The following is a 17207-nucleotide window of genomic DNA, read 5'->3' as shown; positions in this document are numbered from 1 at the left end:
CTCACCAGATTTGAAAAACTTGTGCTTGTGGTCAACAGTGATATCCCCGTCTCTCTCAGCCTGTTGGGCGGCAGTGCGGAGAGCCTGCAGCAGTCGTGACTCTGTCAGATTCCAGGATATGACATCATTATCATGCAGCTGTCCTCTCTCAGAACCCCTGTCATTGTAATGAGGATAGTGAGCTGTGATTGGCTGGAGGATATATGTGGGTGGGACTGAGTTACTGTCTTTGGAGAACCATTGGTTAAGGAGCATTAAACCCTCTGAATCTTTGGAGAGTTTTGAGATCAGCGACTCAAACTCTGTTGCTGGTATAAGGTATGGGATGGGTCGATGGCCGTACTGATTACCGAGCAGAGCCTGACAAAAACAAATAGTGCAAAACAGAGATACAGCATTACACTTAAGGATTTTAAATGAGAACCAAAACAAGCCTGATAAGGTGTTAATTGGCAAAGACTGAATAAAATGTATTAATGTTGCTGGTGACACTTACAATAAAAGTCGGCCCATCTGATATTCTCTGACAGGTTTCAATTTCTTTAATGGACAGTTCCGTTGTCAAATGATCATCTGCGATGATGTCACGCACTCCGCATCTGAGATCCACTAACTGCAAGAAAAATCAAACAAAATTCACAATACCAAACCAAAAAAAATATTAGGCTCTTTGGTGGATATGTTTATATATATATAAAAAAATCCGTTCCCACCAGAATTAAAGGAGAACTCCGGTCAATTTTAACATTGAGCTCATTTTTTTGTACATTTGGAGTGCTGTCAATACAGAGAACAACGACAAAAATCGGTGTTGCCTACACCAAGTTATTCTATTTTTAAAATTTGCACCCTGTTGACTTCAATGGGGCAAGTACTAAACCTGCTTTTAGCCTCTTAACATCCTTGATGTGTCATTACAAGTGCACAGAAAATGTGAGTGATTCCTTCTGAGTGAACACGAGTGAGTCTGACTGCAGTAGATGTGAAAGAAATGTATAAAAATGATGTTATTTAAGCCAGCGCAAATACCTTTGTTTACATCCTGTTTTTCGGTTGAAGTCCAAAGTAGTCGATTGCCGAGTTCACGCGCGTGATCATAGGTATTAAACCTATGCGTGTGAACTCTGCAATCGACTACTTTGGACTTCAACCGAAAAACAGGATGTAAACAAAGGTATTTGCGCTGGCTTAAATAACATCATTTTTATACATTTCTTTCACATCTACTGCAGTCAGACTCACTCGTGTTCACTCAGAAGGAATCACTCACATTTTCTGTGCACTTGTAATGACACATCAAGGATGTTAAGAGGCTAAAAGCAGGTTTAGTACTTGCCCCATTGAAGTCAACAGGGTGCAAATTTTAAAAATAGAATAACTCGGTGTAGGCAACACCGATTTTTGCCGTTGTTCTCTGTATTGACAGCACTCCAAATGTACAAAAAAATGAGCTCAATGTTAAAATTGACCGGAGTTCTCCTTTAATCTACACTACATTTACACAACACAAACCTCAAAGACGAGACCCAAACTTTGGCAGTGGGCCTGCAACTCAGAATAGGCCTTCTCCCAGAATGCATTTCGCTCATTTTTCATGTCTGTCAAATAAAATGTAGTTTATTAATGGCAGGTCTGAAGGAGTTTATTTTGTGATATTTAATATTGTGTTAACTCGATTATAGTATACATACATACTGTGTGTGTGTACTTGTACAACTATCTTTGTGAGGACCAGTTTGAGTTTTAGACCATAGGAGTGAGGACAATAAGAGTAAAGTGAGGACATTTTGGCCGGTCCTCACTTTCTGAGACCCCTTTAAAGGCCTGTTTGAGGGTCAAGACTTGGTTTTAGGGATAAGGTTATAATTAGGTTAAGGGTAGGTTTAGGGTAAGGGTTCGGGTTAGGCACTTAGTTGTGATGGGTAAGGTTAGGGTAAGCGGCTAAAGATTGCATTGTGTCAATGAATGTCCTCATAAAGATAGATGTACAAGAGTGTGTGTGTGTGTGTATATACACACACACACGTGTGTATATACATATACACATAATACATATATAAACATACACACACATACACATATATATACAGTATATTATATTATATTACATGCATATGTTTTTGCACACACGTGTGTGTAATCTGAGTTAAGGGGACTAAAACAAGCAGTGCTAGCCTTACCCGAGTGTGTGGAGCTGATGAACACCCGCACCATTCTGGAAACAGGTTGTAAAGCATCAGCGCTCTGTCCCCGTAGAGCCTCCAATCCAAGAGCTTCGCTCATCTCCACCACAGCCATCCTGACCAACACACTTCAATAAATCCAGAGTATGATCACCTGCACTCCTGTCTTCATAACCCACCCAAATCTTAGTGACCCCCCAAAAAATACAGCATTGAATAATGAGCTCCAGGACTACTGAGCATCACTGCTTAGTTCGAGAAGTGAAAGAGTAGATCTGAAAGCCGAATATTAATTGAGCCCCTAGATGAAAAACACGTTTTCCACAGTATTCCACTATAAGGAAAAGAAAACCGCCCTGTTGCGAAGCACTCTAGCACATTTGTTTGTTCTCCTCTGCACCCGTCATTTTATCCACTGAGATCAGGAAGGCCGAGAGAGACACGGTGTTTACGACCCGGACCCTGGAGACCATGAGCAGCTGCCACATCTTTAATTAACCCAAAGTGTATGAATCCATTTACTGTTGCTTTTCATTTCTGATTGTGAGTTTAAGATCCTTGGAATCATTTTGCCTCTTCACAAATAAATATAATATGATTTTAAATGACAAGTATTTACGTGAAGCTGATAAACTGAGCATGCTCCCACAGGAGCAGGTGATTTTATTGCACTAAACCTCTGCATCTGTTAATTGTTACTCCGTGTTGTTTGTTTCTAGCTTCTCTAATGTGCTCAGAACCCTTCAGTCTCGAGAGAGAGTAACCCAACTCTAGGCTCACCAAGGAATTGGGTGTCAGGGTTGATGCTTTGAATCATAATCAAAACTTACTTTGCCCCAGGCAAAATTGTGCAATTTATGTAATATGTTAACAATAAAAACAAAAAGACTTTTTAATTTCTTACATGAATTTTCTTGGTTTTAATATTACATTAAATGTGGAAAAAGATCTGCTATGATTTTAGTTGGATTATATTTTACATCTCAAAAAGTTGCAGTTTTTTGCAATTAGTATTTGTTATTTAAAATAATACATCACAGGCAGTAAAACACTACCATTATATTTTTTGTCATATTGCTATATCATTTAAAATTGTAATTCATTATTAATATATGATATACAGTGGTGGCCAAAATTATTAGAAAGGTAAGATTTATTAATGTTTTAAAAGAAATCTCTTCTGCTCACCAAAGCTTAATTTATTTGATCCAATAATTTATTTGATTTCTATTTCAGATAAATGCTGTTCTTTTGAACGTTCTATTCATCAAAAAATCCTGAAAAGAAATTGTATACAACTGCTTTCATCATTGATAATAATAATAAATGTTTCTTTAGCAGAAAATCGGCATATTAGAATGATTTCTGAAGGATCATGTGACACTGAGTAATGATGCTGAAAATGCAGCTTTGATCACAGGAATAAATTACATTTTAAAATATATTCAAATAGAAAACAGTTCTTTTAAAATTGTAAAAATATTTCACAATATTACTTTTCTTGCTGTATTTTGGATCAAATAAATGAAGCCTTGATGAGCAGGAGAGACTTCTTTTAAAGCATAAAAAAATCTTACCGTTCTAATAATTTTGGCCACCACTGTAATTAATTAATTCGGTGTTTGTGAGAATATATACATACGTATTTATTCATTGATATATTTATGGACAAATGTGCTCAATATGTCTTAATTTACTTTAATTTAGTTTTTATTTCTTGTATTTATTTCTTGGACCTGTTGTGAATCATGTGACTGGTATACCGTGTGTGACATCAGCCAAATTATGTGTTATGAGTGCACTGAAGCAGTGCCTTGGCATTTTCCATAGGGGATTCATTAAGCTCCATAGAAAACAGTTAAAACGCAACAAGAGTGTCATTTGGAGATTTTTTTTTTTTTTTTGTGTGACATATTTCAATACAACTTTCAATTTTAAAACAATGCTTCAAACATCCATCGTGAAAGCTCTTTGCACAAGTGCAGGGTTGGGAGAAAGTGTGATTAGTGAATGAGCTTTTTGGGATTTGTATAGGAGGTATCAGTCTGAGGCTTTAACGGCTTAGCCTAACTTTCAGGCAGTCAGCAGGCACAGGGCGTCCCGGACTCCAGATCAGCCGTGAGCCCTTTGCTCAGGAGGAATGCATCCTGCTTGGGTTCTCTTCCCAAGAACTTCTTCAGCATGTCAGCAGCATCCTCAGAGCCTCCAGGCTTCAAAACACACTTCCTATAGTCCAGACCCACCTGTTTAACAACACAGAAACATGAGCAGACATTCAGAAGGCATATTTATGCACAGGACTCGCAAGCACTGCAGGTTAAGCTAACCTTAGGGTCCATGATGCCTTCTTGTTTGAAACGGGCGTAGAACATGTCCATGGAAAAGACTTCACTCCACAGGTAACCGTAGTACTGAGCATCATATCCTCCAGCCAGGTGACCGAAGGTGGCAGGCATGTTTGTCCCTGTAAGAGCACGGGGGGGGGGGGTAATGAGGTATTGATGAGGTAATCATAATAATTGCATTCAGTTTTAAAATTAGTTTAGAAATTAAAATTCTGCTAATAGAGATGACGTTCTACAAATATTCATTATAAAATTTGTGCCAATTTTGCTATAGGTGAAATAAAATGAAACAACATTGTGAAAGTCTGAAAGTCATTGTATAAATGTTATAAATTACTGTGCATGGAATAAATATACAGTATAAGTAAATATTGCTTTGTATTACTAAGATCAAAAATACATTCTGGTTGATCATCCCTTTATGCCTGTCACACTCAAGAAGTAAAAAAAAAAAAAAAAGCCTCTAATTGTGTCATTATGAAACTAAAGTGCTTATCCTCATTCCAGGTGGTAATAATATGTACAATTAACTAGTAATTTATCAGTGTTCATTTTGTGAAAAGATTTTTATTATATTACTGTGACCCAAGTCTCATTTTACCTGGTGAAGCAGGAATTCCCAGAATGTCCAGGCAGAGTTTGGCATACTCCTCAGCCGCGTCGAGCCCATTCTTTGTGTGCAAAGCCTGGTCCACCTTAGCCAGAACAATCTGCCTCAAGTTAAACAACCCTGAAAAACAAGGAGGATATTTTAAATACTATTAATAGGATACTATTAAAAGACAGACTTTTTTAATAGATACTGAAATCTGTGAATATTGGATGACATTTTTCCACAGCAATCTCACCAGAAAGACCAAGTGAAAAAGAAAAAGTTCTCTTTACGTTCACGGTCCCTGTCCCTGAAAGAGGACTCAGATCCATTTTGGTCCAATTAAGTAGGAAAGTGGCCTCAGACCGGTGTTCATATGGTAGCTTTTTGGATCTCGTCCAGTTCAGTGTTTGAAGGCTGACCCTATAGCCTTCAAAATTTGATCTCATTCACTTAAATTGTATGTGCCTCACTAACAAAGATATTTATTTGTAAAGATTATTATTATTATTATTTATTATTATTTTGTAAAACGAGATTGCTACAAATGCTGTTGAGTCCAGATGTCCCAAAAGCAGCCACCATGATGAACAGCTGATTTGTACAAGAGGTGTTGAAATTAATCGTTTCTACGATGCGGACACGGACGATTCTGCATCAATGCAGTAATAGACCATAATCGATTATAACCTACTGGTGTTTCTCTGACGTCATTCGTCACATATGCACTTCTCACGGTAGTGTAAAATGGCGGAGGGAGGCAAAACACAAAAACGAGTAATAAAAATGCACCCACTATTTTAACATTTAGGCTACAGCCTGAGCGTGTGCGTGTGAACGTATGTGTGTGAATGCAAGCGCGTGTATGCGTTACTGTGACTTAAGTACACTACTTGACAGTTTTGTGCGCTTTTAGGATTTACTAATGTTTATAAGTTCTAAATGCTCCTGTCGTCTGCTGTTCAGACTTGATGTTGGCTACATTCAATGTACTTTGAGCAGATAAAATAAAAAAGGGAGTTCATGTATCTGACTGCTTGTATTAATTGACGAAAATGTAGCCATGTGCAGTAATATTGAAAATTGAGGATGCAACGCATCATTATATCGAATGAGTGACATGATAATCGTAATCAAATTTAATCGTGAGACCAGTGAAGATGCACACCCCTAATTTGTACGGAGGCATCTAATTCGAGAATGGAGAGATCAAGTAAGCCTGGACTGATTTGTCACAATGGACATTTTTAGCGAACAGTGCCGTTAGCTGAAAGTGAACCTGAACCGTAGTCAGACCGCCTCCTGAGATGGTCTCGGTTCGGTTCGGTTCACTCACTTTTAAGGATTCTGAGATAGTTTGGAGTGTTCACATATGGGCCAAAAAAAAACACAAACCACGCTAAGACTCCTGAAAAGAACCAAGTGTGAAAACACCTTAACAGAAATATTCAAAATAAGACTAGGAAAGTGTGTGACAAATTACAGTGCAAACTTTTGTTTCATGTTGACTTGTAGCTAGCAGGTGATCAGTTCCAAGCTGTCATCTGTGAAAATGACCACCACTGTTTGTTTTGTCAATGGTCACCTGTGTTAGCAAGTCTGGACTTGATAAGTTTGTCCAGAAGCTCCTCTGGAATGGGGTTTCCTGTTTTGTAGTGCTTGGACATGCGCTGCAGTGGCTCCTTCTCCCAGACCCAGTTCTCTAACATCTGAGACGGAGCTTCCACGAAATCCCTCTCAACGTGAGTCCCGCTGAACATTGCAAAGTCAGTCTGAACAAACAAAAGTACATCCATATTTAATCTTCACACACTGCAAATTAGTTGCAACCTAAGTGACACTGAAAGCCTCGATTCAGACCTGAGCACAAAGCTGGTGCATCACATGTCCAAACTCATGGAAGTACGTTTCCACTTCGTCGTGCTGCAGCAGGGATGGAGCGTCAGCGGTGGGCTTGCTGAAATTAGCCACCATGGCAGCCACAGCCATTTGCCTGGTCCCGTCTGGGAGCAAACAGCCAGGCTGCAGGCCAAAGCATGCAGCATGGCCGTACTTCCCCTCCCTACAGAGATAATGGAGAATTAGCGATTAATCTAGCTGAACTGCCACTGAAGCTCTGCACGCAGGATATAAATGGGTTCTATATCTCAGAAATCCTACACTGAAGCTGCCTGGCAACCCTCAGGATACAGGGGCCAGTTTCACCAAACCCTTCTTAAGAAATAACTTAAAGGGCACTTCACCGCTAGGTGAATGGGCTTTCAATAAAACTTGGCTGCCTATGCAGTAGAAGAAAAAAAAAAAAAAAAGAAATTGCTGTTACCTGACTAGAGGAAACATCTTCCCTAGTCAGGTAGGTAGGAAAGGTCAAACAGGTAGGAACAATTCACATCCCATAATGCAGTAGGCATGTTGCCGTCCAAGGCCACTCCGCCCAGTCTGCTATGGATACGTTTAACCAGAGACAAATATCACCTTTCTTTAGTACTAAGAAAACATTTAGTCATAACGGTGTCAACTTGTATTGTTCCCGGGTAAATTGTAAACCACAGATTTGCACTTTAAACAACTACTTTCTCGCCTGAAAAACTCCTAAAACTACATTTTGTGAAAATTACAGTAGTATTTAAACATTTTGCGGGTTCTCCTCTGCTATTGACGCTTGCTGGTTAGTGAGAGATGTATTCTGGGATACCTGGCTGTCTCAAGTCCGCACAAGTCACCTCTCGATGCATCCTCGTGTGTTTTGGTAAAAAAAAAAAAAAAAAACTTCTAATGTAGTTTATTTCCTCTGCCTGCAGATTACCATAATAATCATAACACACTGTTCTCGTCGCAACTGGCTCGACGGGAGTTCAACTGGAACTGTATTTTAATTTTTTTTTTTTTAAAGAGCCTGTCTCAAGACAGTGGTCTGTTGCATTGATTTGCACTCTTTCTAGAGTAAATGCACCCTGTGCGCGTCCTGTGTATGGGTGCTCTCACTTCTGCTGAATGCTGCTGAAAATTATGTTGTAATTAAATAATTAAAAACGAGGTCCCTATTTGACTCCTTTTTCTAGAGTGGTTACTGAATTTTGAATTCTGCAAAAAGTTACATTACAGAATCATGACCAATCATTCTTTACATTATTGATAATTCGTGTCAATTCAGAGTACTAGAGCACATCCTTATTTCTAGTAATAATACATATTAAAACAAAAATGACAAATATGTCTATATTTGACAGCCCAATATCTTATCTTCGAGGATTTAAGCAAAGTTATTTACGATTCTTATGAAAACAATCTTAAGGGAAAAAAAAGAAGATTCTTAAGAAGTATTTTTAGGAATACATATTTTCCCTTTAAAAAAGACAGCAATTAAGAAGAATTGTATTCTTAAGAATGAAAGATTTTCAGATCCCCACCAGCACAATTTCAGTAGAAAACAGGTATGAGTAGCCTGGCTAACGTCAGACCTCTTTCTCATTGAGACGTGGTCTGGGAACCACATGTTCATTTTCTCGTATTTGAGGCGTGGTTTTCGAATGCCCAGAGCCGTTTATTGGGCGCTACGAATGTCTATCAAATGCGCCTGTACGTAGATCATAGCCAATCGTTTCAATTATACCAGATGACGCATGTAGAGCATAGACAGTAGATGTAGAGCGACAGAAATTCGACGAGGAAGAAGACGATGGCTGAACAAGACTAAACTACTTAGAACACTAAGGCTGCATCGAAAGGTAACTTCGCGCCTGCCATGTTGGATCCATAGAAATAAACAAACTGCTTCGGTGTGTCGCATAGCCGTCGTCATCATGCTGCTCCCTCCCCGTTCTGTGATTGGTTCCCTTTTTGAGGGGAAAATCTGGTCCATGGTATCGAGGCTGCCTAGCAGCGTGAATAAAATCGCACTGCGCTCAAGGCAGCATGGGGAAACCCAGGCTAAGGTATGAGTGCTTACCTGGGGAAAAGATCCAGATAAAACTGGCCCACCACCTGGCCGGAGGAGCGGTCTTTAACGCAGTACAGCGTCACATCATCATGCCAGACAGGTGCTCCCTCCACCTGCTGAAAGGTGAGATTAAGCAGCTCCTGATAGATGTCCAGAAGGCCCTTGGTAACCACCTCCATTGGGAAATACTCCTTTAGCTGGTTCTGATCCACTGCATACTGCGTCTCCTCCACCTGGGTCATGTAGTAGCGCGTGTCCCAGGCATGGAGTTCTCCAGTGAAGGGCAAATTTCTCTTCTGGCACTCCTGTTCCTTCAGCTTCAGAATAACAGCCCTCTCTTCCTCACCCAGGGGCTTCAGTTTACAGGCCAGATCCTCTAAAGTGTGCAGGGGGAATAGAACACGTTTAACGGAAGGGTTAAACACAATTGCACAACAATGTACTAAATTAACACTTTGCAATAATGTTTCATTTGTTAACATTAGTTATGCACCTTATGCACAACCTTATGCACCAGAGAAACAAGTGCGCAGCCATCTTTAGAATATTGTGTTTGAACTTCAGTTTTTGCGGCAGCTCTGTATATTCTATTGCTTCGCTGTTGAAGAGTAATTAGCTAGGGAAGTGGATTTACTTATTGTAGAGTTAACTAAAGTTATCATGCCCATTGTAATGTTTGAAGCAGATGTCATAAATGTCAGTAGACCAGGAAGATTTTAAAATGTAAGATTTTAAGATTTTTAATATTATTTAATAGACCGGAGCGAACAGACTAACAATGAACAGTTGTTTATTGATTAATCTTTGTTAACTTTAGTTAATAAGAAGAACTGCTATAAATTAATTGCTCATTGTTAGTTAGTGCATTAACCAACGTTAACTAATGGAACCTTATTGTAAAGTGGTATAAAAGTGTTATACCAAATACACTATTGTTGAAAAAAAGAGATAATTTTTTCAATAAATTTAAATGAACTTTTTGTCTGTTTTTAATATATTTGAAAATGAAAAATGCATTCCTGTGATGGTAAAGTTGAATTTTCAAGTGTCACATGATCCTTCACTCAATTATTATTTTTTTTTTTTTAAATAGAAATATTGTACATAACTTTACTCTCACCTTAGATCAATTTTAACCATCCTTGCTAAAAAAAGTATTTCTTTGTTTTTGTTTTTTTACCATTTATACTACAATAAATAAATAAATAGATTTTCTCAAATGTTTGCTTTAACAGTATAATCTCTTTTATAAGTTTCAGCTCTTATCTCAGCTCTATTTGACATACATACTTTTTTTTTTTTTTTACATCTGGTACATTTCTATGTAAAGACAGCAGTCATTACCGAGGAAAGTTGCAACCTTCTTGGAGGCCTTGGCCATGTTCATCTCAAGCACAAAGTCAGCATGAGTGCTGAAGCCCAGCAGGCTGCTCTTCTTGGAGCGCAACTCTACAAGCTCCTTCAGAATAGCAGAGTTCTCCTATCAGGGAAATCATTATAATAACATTATTAAAATGATACATTAGCATTCATTTATAGCATCACCTAAAGTGTTTTCAGGTATCATTCTAATTATGGTTACAGTTGATTTCTGGGATGTCTGACCTCTTTGCAGCGTGAGTTGAAAGCCTCCTCTAACTTCTTCCGTGTCTCTGGGACAAAGCACTTCTTCATGGTGGGAAAATAATGAGGATATTTCAGAGTGAGCTTCAGTTTTCCAGACTCATCTTTCTCCAGAGAGTTAAGGAAATCCTCAGGGAGCCCACCTAAAAAATAAAATCATCTATGTAAATAAATGGTTCACAGATTCATTTCAGAGTCTCTGTGGATAATTTATTTTCTTTTTTTCTACTGTTTTGTAGAAACAGTAATGATGCACCTAATGCATCCTTAAAATACCTTCAACGTAGTTATTTATTTTAGTCGTCACCTAATTAGCATGTCAAATGCAGCTCTGTTCAATTTTGTCACATCGCCAACAGTCTCCGTCACTCCGGTCACTAGAAATCAATAGTCTTTCTGACATGGAAAATTACTTTGAATGCCCTTTACTAATGCTCAGATTCAGAGCAAACAAAGTGAGAAAATTAATATCAAATAGACTAAAATTCAATAAAAAATACTGAATACATTTCTCTAAGTGTTGGCATAGTAACTTTTAATGTTTAACTAAATTAAAATGACTAGCTTTGAAGTTGCACATTGCAAATACAGTGTTTTGCATTTCGTGTAAACTAAGTTATTAACAATTATTTACACCCAGAGTTGCATTACACTTTATTATAATATTACAATGACCATAACTGGCTTATGGAGGCACTAAATCTGATCTTCAGTGTCTCTCTGAAAGGAAAGTACTCTGCCCACCCACCAAGCTCCTCTCGAGAGTAATACAGGCAAGTCGTATCTTCATTCAGGTGTTTGTTGAAATCGATACACAGATTGCTCATTTTTTTCTTGATCTTTTTGATCTCCTGTTACAGGGAAGACAAAACTCAGTTACAGGCTAGAAGAGTGTGTTTGCGCTACTGTTACACAGCAAACTGAAAGTTAGATCTTAGTATCTGACCTCCTGCGTCTCTTTGGGAAGATGGAGGCCATTTCTCTTTCCAAGCTTTATGAGTCTCTCCATGTAACGCTTGGCCTCGGGTGTCAAACTCTCATCCGATAGCTTCTCCTGTTAAAACAAACAAAAAGACAAGATAACAAAAATAGAACTATAAAAATTTTAAATAAAATCTAGGGGATGGTTACATGTTTAGAGAAGGTGTTTTAAACTTACATCATCTTTACCTGTTTTTATATCATTCATGGCTAATAAAATTATGCACATGCTGGTGGAGCAACACACTAATATGTGACTTATTTGGTAAAGTCAGTTAACAGGTTTCCTCAGCTTTCTCAGAGCTCAGTTCAGTCCCTGAGAGATACTAGCGTTTAGTTCCTGAGAGAGATGTGCTAGCGCTCGGCCCCTGCTCACCTCTAGAGCCACGATTCTCTGATAAACATCCTCCCTCATACTCATCTCCACATCAAACTCTGACAGCTTCTTATCGGCTTCGGTGCTGGCCGTGCGGACGTCCTTACAGGGGGACACATGCTGAGGGAAATCCAGCATGTTCCGCTGGACTAAAAAAAAAGAAAAAAAAGAAAAAAAAAGTAAATTTAGATAATTTTGGACTTTTGTCTCTATCTATTCCCGTGCTGCGCCATCATGAAAGCTTATTATTTGAATGCGTTAAGCCTTGCAGTTTAAAAACAAGTGATTTTTAATCGTTCAAGCGCAGTAAGCAGCGAAAGAGGACTCATTTCGGTATATGTGCGCTATCTGACAGAACGTGTGGTTCTTGAACAGAGTTGTTTTTGGCACCGTTTTGGGCTTGAACAGTCAAATACACACTCGTATGTGTCAAAATGCCCGTCTTTGCGAGTATCCTATCGGCCTAATAAACCTAATAAAGTCATTTAACTTCAATCAGACAATATCATTGCTCTTGACAGAATCACTTTTGTAACTTTAATAAGTATAAGTTTAAAAATTATACATTTATCTCTGTAAAGCTGCTTTGAAACAATCTACATTGTTAAAAGCGCTATATAAATGAAGATGACTTAATGTATATTTAAGTTACATGGTGAATACTATGCAGTGTTTTTGTACATTTGGTTACTTTATACAGTTATGTAGTATTTCTATATAGGCCTGTCTTGTGCTTGAGGTTTTTCAGGTAGGTCTATTTCATTTGTATCTTTGTTCTAATGTAGTTGTTTGCCCTACTGCTTATAATTAGTTTCTTTGTTCATATTTTACTAATTTATCTCTGACTGTTTACTTGTCTTGAGTGAGCTTTACAGTTTTTACTTATGTTAGTTAGGCTAGTATTAATTTTTTTGTGATATTGAAATTGACGATAAGATTTATGAAATGTCAATGGTATAAAAAAAATGTGTAGTTATCGTGAAATTTTGGACAAATCGCCAAATAACACCAATACTAAATTTCTTCACCGATACCGATAGTTGATTTTCGAAAGGAAAAAAAAAATCTCTACCAACTAATGCTCAAACTATACAGACAACACCCATTTGGTACAGTTCTATAATATTAGAGGTTCTTTTTTTATCATATATAATAAGGCTATTCATTATTTTCATATATAATAATTACACAACTAAAAACTGAAATGTTTGTATATAACTCAGTTGCAAATAAGGTAGTTTATATAAACGCTTGTATTCACGACAAATATATTCAAGCATTCATATATAATTAACAATAAGTAAGCTCTTCTCTAGTGTTTTTTATAGCTAACTAAATTGTGTATATTGGTTAACTTTCCTGAGGTAAATACAAGGTTATGTGACATTTTTCATGTTATAACTTGAATTAAAGTGTTTGAATTTCATGACAAAATTGAGAGAATTTGAAAGCGGAGACTTTGTTTCTTATCAGAAGTAACAAAGCATAAAGCTTTGTAATTATTGGATGGGAGGTGTGCTTCAAATGTTTGGTGTAGGGAAAAAACCCAGACCTGGCAACCCTGGTTTGAATTAGGCGTGATTCATAGTGAAAATAATTTTATCGACCGATCCCGGTTATTGGCCGATACATCATACCCATTTTAGATTATATCCATAGTCTTCGAAATTCAACATTATATCTATCTATAAACAATGTGAAGAAAAAGGAAAGAAGAAGAAATTAAAGGAGAGGGGCCATTTATAGTGTTTAAATGAAATTCAAATTCAGCTAATTCAACACCTTAACAATGGTAAACCGCAGCGGGAAGCGCACAGGCTGGTCAGCGTGTCATTATGCAAAAAGTGCTGAATGGTGTATACTACTGAACACAGCTTTCTGCACACTCAGACTTTTTTTCTATGGAGCTTACAAATGTAGATAGATAGAAAAACCTGGTGTATATTACTTTGTACATGTCACCTCTGGGCTGAACCATTAAGGCAAAAGTAATCTACAAACAACAACCGAATAACCAAATAACAGAAGTGTTGTGTCAATAAATGTTTTATTTATTAGTGAAATATCAGTAAATGTTGTGTAAAATAAGAGTTACATCATATTTACATGTACAACACATTTGCCTTACCCTTACATTTTAATGGTCCCAGGCTTTATTTTCTTTAGGCAAAACAATATTTATTTTATAGCCTAATAAAGGTAACATTTCAATTGATTTCTACCTGTGTACTCTACTTCCACATCAGCGAGGGCCTTCAGGGTGTTCTCATAGCTGACACTGGCCAGGTCCAGGACGCCGACTGTGTCATACACCTTTTTGGTTTTGGCAATAAGTTCTTCAGTAAGCTGGTGGATCAGGTCAGGAGTGAGGTCCCATCGCAAACGGTTGTCATCACAGACCCGATCCCCAGAGCCAAACACAACTTCACCTGAACAATGAAGATGACAATGCTTAGATTGAATAATACATTCAAGTATGAGTGGTAACACTTTATTTTAGTGTCCTTGTTACATGCTACATGTAGCCTACTTACCATAGTAATAACAGTAAATTATGCATAATTACATGAAACTAACCCTCAACCAAATCCTAATCCTACCCTAACCCTATAGTAAGTACATGTAGCTGCTTAGTATTTCTCAGTACGTTACTTAAATATATAATTACACTGTAACAATGACACCTTAACATAAAGTGTAACTGTACGAGTTATCACATTGAACTTAAATGTGGATCTAAAAAGGTTAATAAATCACAATGTATTGTTCCTGAAACAACATATCCATCAACAAATCGTGAAAAAAGGTCAATGATTTTAAGGTTAGGTGTGGGACTATGATTGTTCTGTCACCTGATGATGATACAGTGAATTTAGAAAACTCTTTATACAAGTAGATAAGTTGCGATTTAGCGCTAAATAAACACTGATATCTGCTCTTTACAGTTATTGTGATTTGTGAATCATATTGTGTAAGGGTGTGTGATGAGTTTGTTATTACATCTTAAGAGCTTAAAGGTTAACCAGCTAATCTTGCTCTACTTGAACATGGCATGAACCTTTAATTAAATTGAGCCAGCATTATAATATAAATAGAGTAACAGCGTCAGAAGAATATTGAGGATATGTTTTTGTAAAAGGAGAAATCATGGCGATAAATGAGTCTCCAGCAATATGAAATGTGGGCCCTGTCATCGTGGGACGAATGGCGTGTGTTTTCACTTGTCGGAAACGGATGGCGAGCGGCACCAGCTGACCGAACTTCACAGCTGACCCACCGAATACTAGCTCACTGCGCTAACGCGCTACAAACACCACGTCGGTTCTACTTAAGTTTCATTAAAACAGCAGACAGATATGTTCAGGTTCTTATATTCTAGCGGTATATATGTGGTCTAGAAGATTAGCGTAGCTAACTTACCTGTAGGTGCCATTTTCCACTCAGTCAGAACACCGCGTGTATCAGCGACGATTCAAAGAACCTATAATAGCCGCTCAGTCACTCTTCCTGCTCCGGTCACATGACTCTCCGTGGATTGGTCGGAGACTTCTGCAACCTTGTAACAACCAGAGATATATCAGGGCTGGGCGATATGGCCAAAATAAAATCCCTGATTTTTTCATAAAAATTCCGCTTTACGATTTAAATCGATTCAAAACATTTAACTAAACAGAATTTTATTAAGTTTAGTGACAACACAATGTTTACATACAATGACTGGTATGCAACTGTTTTTATTATTGCTTGACACAAATTTCACAATTTCAATTCAATTAAATTCTTGTGATTTGATTCTGATCTTGATTGGATATCGATTCATTTGGATAAATATTAGGTAGCCTACAGTATACGTTAATGTGTTATGATAATTTTTCTCCCCCAAATAATATCACACCTAATGCTGTAAACATACAGAGCAGAGGTTAAAAATAACATCTCAAATTAAATATAATGCATTTTATATAATAACAACGTTATAATATTTTAAAGATATAGATAACAATGTAATAAATATGTAATATACTAATCATATTTAGCAAAATACTCCTCTCTATAGCAATTTTTTTAAGTCCAACTAACGTGCTATGGTCATTAATTGGTTTTCATGAGGTAAATGGTCATTACCTGACATATTCTCCAGCTGTTTTATGGACCTCTTTCCGCGGTTGGGTAAGTTGAACTGTATGTTTCAAATTACCTATTGATCATTCGTGTTTATTTACTATTAACTAGTAGTAAAGAGAGATGTAGCCTAGCATAAAATTCTACTATCAAAACTAATGTCCTGCTCAACTGATATGAAATATTAAATAGCCTATTTAAAAAACAATTCATACTTAATCAATTCTCTTACCATGTTCTAATCTAACCCCAGGGGTTGAATTTTTTTTTTTTTTTAGGCTATGCCTAGCAGATTTCAAAGATTTTTTATATATATATATATATATATATATATATATATATAGGCTAAATGAAGATCAAACTGAATGAAAACTGAATAGGAAACTTTTTACTATGCCATCATGATTTATTTTTGCTACTTTTCAAATGCATTTTATTAAACAACGTTAAATAAAAACAAACCATTTTGTTGAAAATAATTGTATTTTCTTTTAATTAAAGAATTACTCAACAGATTATCAAAATAGTCATTATCCACAGCCCTAATCTAAAACTAGAAAATTCATGAAAATGTTGCAGACCTCCATAATAGCCTTGATAGGAACAGAGTAGCCTAAATACAATGCATCATATTGAAACATCTCTGTGAGCTTTGAAATTATATTGTGAAAAGCTCTATAAATAAACATGATTTGACCTGACACTGACTATAATCTCTGCGGTTCTGTGGCCATCTGCTGGCGAGGTGAGAATTTACTGGTTAAACCATTTAACAGCCTGTCAGATCAGATACTCTGTTAAAGCCATAGATGGATCACATTATTTTACAGGTTTTGTATGCCAGACATGTAACAACAGCAAGCAAGGTCAGTGTGACCTGGTGCATAGAGTTTAACAGCATGTAGTCTTGAATAGGACAAAATTGTAGATAAACACTGGAGCTCCTTCTGTGTTTACAGACTTTTTTTTTTTTTTTCTTAATTACATAACATGCAGAAAGAATTGTAACTTACAATTGTTGCTATGATGCCACCTGTAATCTACC

At 37.1% G+C, this 17207-nt stretch overlaps 2 protein-coding genes across 2 annotated transcripts in view; both read right to left on the bottom strand.

Annotated features, from left to right (window-relative positions):
- The window catches only part of nwd1 (NACHT and WD repeat domain containing 1), a gene marked incomplete at its 5' end in the record, with an annotated part of 36301 nt that extends 34003 nt beyond the window's left edge, over positions 1 to 2298 (bottom strand). Inside the window, 4 exon segments of the mRNA XM_079856776.1 lie at positions 6 to 360; positions 497 to 609; positions 1509 to 1598; positions 2181 to 2298. Of these exon segments, the coding sequence (XP_079712902.1) occupies positions 6 to 360; positions 497 to 609; positions 1509 to 1598; positions 2181 to 2298 (676 nt within the window).
- A 1622-nt stretch (positions 2299 to 3920) lies between these two features.
- thop1 (thimet oligopeptidase 1) lies at positions 3921 to 15570 on the bottom strand. The gene is made up of 13 exons (XM_079856791.1): positions 15461 to 15570; positions 14263 to 14469; positions 12041 to 12189; positions 11630 to 11737; positions 11432 to 11534; positions 10666 to 10826; positions 10405 to 10540; positions 9070 to 9436; positions 6981 to 7182; positions 6706 to 6892; positions 5130 to 5258; positions 4511 to 4647; positions 3921 to 4426 (listed from the first exon to the last, which is right to left on the bottom strand). Exons 1-13 carry the CDS (start codon positions 15471 to 15473, stop codon positions 4265 to 4267), a joined length of 2061 nt encoding a protein of 686 aa, XP_079712917.1. The 5' UTR covers positions 15474 to 15570; the 3' UTR covers positions 3921 to 4264.
- Between the last annotated feature and the right edge of the window lie 1637 nt (positions 15571 to 17207).

Source organism: Squalius cephalus, assembly GCF_949319135.1.
Source record: "Squalius cephalus genome assembly, chromosome: 22".
Classification (NCBI taxonomy): domain Eukaryota; kingdom Metazoa; phylum Chordata; class Actinopteri; order Cypriniformes; family Leuciscidae; genus Squalius; species Squalius cephalus.
Note: the sequence above shows the minus strand (reverse complement) of the source record. Positions and strands in the feature narration are given on the sequence as shown.

What these genes read in the sequence shown, in the direction of transcription:
- thop1 (XM_079856791.1), bottom strand. An exon ending in TGTGGAAGTAGAGTACACAG is followed by an intron (nt 12,190 to 14,262) that starts GTAGAAATCAAT and finishes CTTTTTTTTTAG; the next exon opens with TCCAGCGGAACATGCTGGAT. An exon ending in TCAACTCACGCTGCAAAGAG is followed by an intron (nt 10,541 to 10,665) that starts GTCAGACATCCC and finishes TTTCCCTGATAG; the next exon opens with GAGAACTCTGCTATTCTGAA.